This window comes from Leptinotarsa decemlineata, unplaced genomic scaffold, assembly GCF_025532065.1.
Source record: "Leptinotarsa decemlineata unplaced genomic scaffold, Ldec_3_MD MMD2_tig00026374_RagTag_RagTag, whole genome shotgun sequence".
In the NCBI taxonomy this organism is placed as follows: domain Eukaryota; kingdom Metazoa; phylum Arthropoda; class Insecta; order Coleoptera; family Chrysomelidae; genus Leptinotarsa; species Leptinotarsa decemlineata.
Window position 1 is genome coordinate 2112849 of NW_027412710.1, and position 2208 is coordinate 2115056.

Sequence of the window (2208 nt, forward strand, 5' to 3'; positions counted from 1 at the left end):
AAGTGTAATAAATGTTGGAGCTACTCACACAAGAGATAAGCTTGCGATGGACCGGATAGGACGAACGGGTGCTACAGGTGTGGAGCACCAGAACACAGAGCAAAGGAGTGCCCTAATTGTGCGAGTGCACTGTCCCTTGTGCGACGAAAAGGGACATAAGGCTGGCACAATGAAATTTCCGGCTTTCAAAAAGGCACTAAAGACGGCGAGGCAGGAAGAAAGATGCCGAAAAGAGATAAATGAGAAAATGAAGGAAGGGAACACTATATGGATGAGTAGAAGTAACAAGGATGGTAAAGAGGGAGTATCAGGGGGGCCCTCTCAAAATGAGTAGTAACTAGAATACATAATGCCTCTTAAGATAATTCAGTTCAAAGTAAACAGGAGAAGAAATGCTCACAACCTATTGCAAAAAACAGCTGACGAGAAAGAGGCAGGCATCTTAGCAATACAGGAACCAAATATAAACATGATCAAAGATAACCCCGTATGGATCAAGGATCTAGATAATGATACGGCTATCCTGTGTAGGAATAAAAAATATGGCATAGTCAAGCATACCAGAGGTCACGGATACATAACTCTCAACTTTGGAAAATGGTCTTTGATAAACTGCTACTTCTCACCAAATAAATCCCTACAAGACTTTAAAATATACTTTGACACCGTGATAGAGCAAGCCCGAATGAGTCCTAATTTTGTAATAGCTGGAGACCTAAATGCAAAGTCAACGCTGTGGAACTCCAGGTACACTGCCCCCAGAGGCGATTACATCGCAGAATGGATGAGCACACTGAATAAACAATATCGGAAATACGCCAACCTTCTCCAGAGGCAGACAAGCCTCATATATAGATGTCACTCTATCCTCGCAAGGGATGGCAGATGAACTATCTGGAGGGAGTTGACAAATTCGACTCAGCGTACTATCCTGGATATAGTAGGGGAAGGTAGTGCGATGCAAATTCCGGTAGTGTTGACGGAGGAACCTTCAAATAGCCAGTAAATGCCCTTACAAATCCTGCAGCTGAACACAGATAGAAGAAGAGGAGCACAGCAACTCCTTCAGAAAACCGTGGAAGAAGAAAAAGTTGACATTGTTCTAATACAAGAATCTCATCTAACTATAATTAAAAAAAAATATGCGCTGGATCACAAACAAAACATGAACACAGCAATCTTTTGCAATAACCGGAACTGTGGAATAATGGACCCTTATCGTGCACAAGGCTTTACATGCCTGTATTTCAAAGAGTTTTCAGTGTATAACTGTTATGTATCTCCAAACACTACCTTGGCGGAATTTGAAAGATACTTGGACACAGTTATGCAACACGTTAGAGAGAGAGGGAAAGAGGCGGTAATTGTAGGAGACTTCAATGCCAAGTCGTACCTCCGGCACTCCGGAACAACGGACCTGAGAGGCGAATATCTAGCGGAATGGATAGACTCCATGGGTATGATAGTTCAAAATGTAGAGCAAGTCCCCCACTTTTGTCAGGGGACCACAACAGTCTATTATAGACATAACCATCTCTACCAGAAAGATTGCCAACAAAGTGAAGAACTGAAGAGTTTCAAGCAAGGAAACCCTGAGTCTTCATAAGAATATTACCTTCCAGAACGAGGAAGGCGCGACAAATAAGAGGATTGGATGGCAAGCACGGGGGTACTTAGATGCCCAGATCTTCCAGGACACACTGCGCCTACTCGCACATAAGACGACATAAAGACCGCCCAAGCAAGTAGTATTACAAGGGAGAAAGACGCCAGAGTTAAGCTCCAACCGGTTTGGTGGAGCAGCGAAATAGCAGCGCTGAGGAAGGGCTGCAATAAAGCGAGAATACACCTAACGAGTCTCCGCAGCCGGCACTCAGAAAACAATAGAATTAATGAGGCCGAAAGACTATATAAGGAAAAGAGACGGGTTCTGAAAAAAGACATCAATCAATAGAGCACAGAAGGCCGAGTGGAACCTTCTTTGCGATAGGCTGAAGGAAGACCCATGGGGTCAAGGTTACATAATCATCACCTGGAACACCAGGACTCCATATGAACTGCCCCAGGAAAGAAAGGAGAGACTAGTAAGGGAACTTTTCCCCGATCATCTCCGTGATGAAGAAGAAAGAACGGGATCCAACCCCCTGGGACACCCTTCAATGTGCAGGAATTGATGCTCGCAGCCGGTAAATTAAGGCCGAGGAAGGC

The 2208-nt window shown here is 44.3% G+C and overlaps 1 protein-coding gene across 1 annotated transcript; it reads left to right on the plus strand.

Annotated features, from left to right (window-relative positions):
* The first annotated feature begins 349 nt into the window (after positions 1–349).
* LOC111506068 (uncharacterized) lies at positions 350–889 on the plus strand. The gene has a single exon (XM_023160997.1). The coding sequence runs from the start codon at positions 350–352 to the stop codon at positions 887–889; it is 540 nt and encodes a 179-aa protein (XP_023016765.1).
* Positions 890–2208: the final 1319 nt, after the last annotated feature.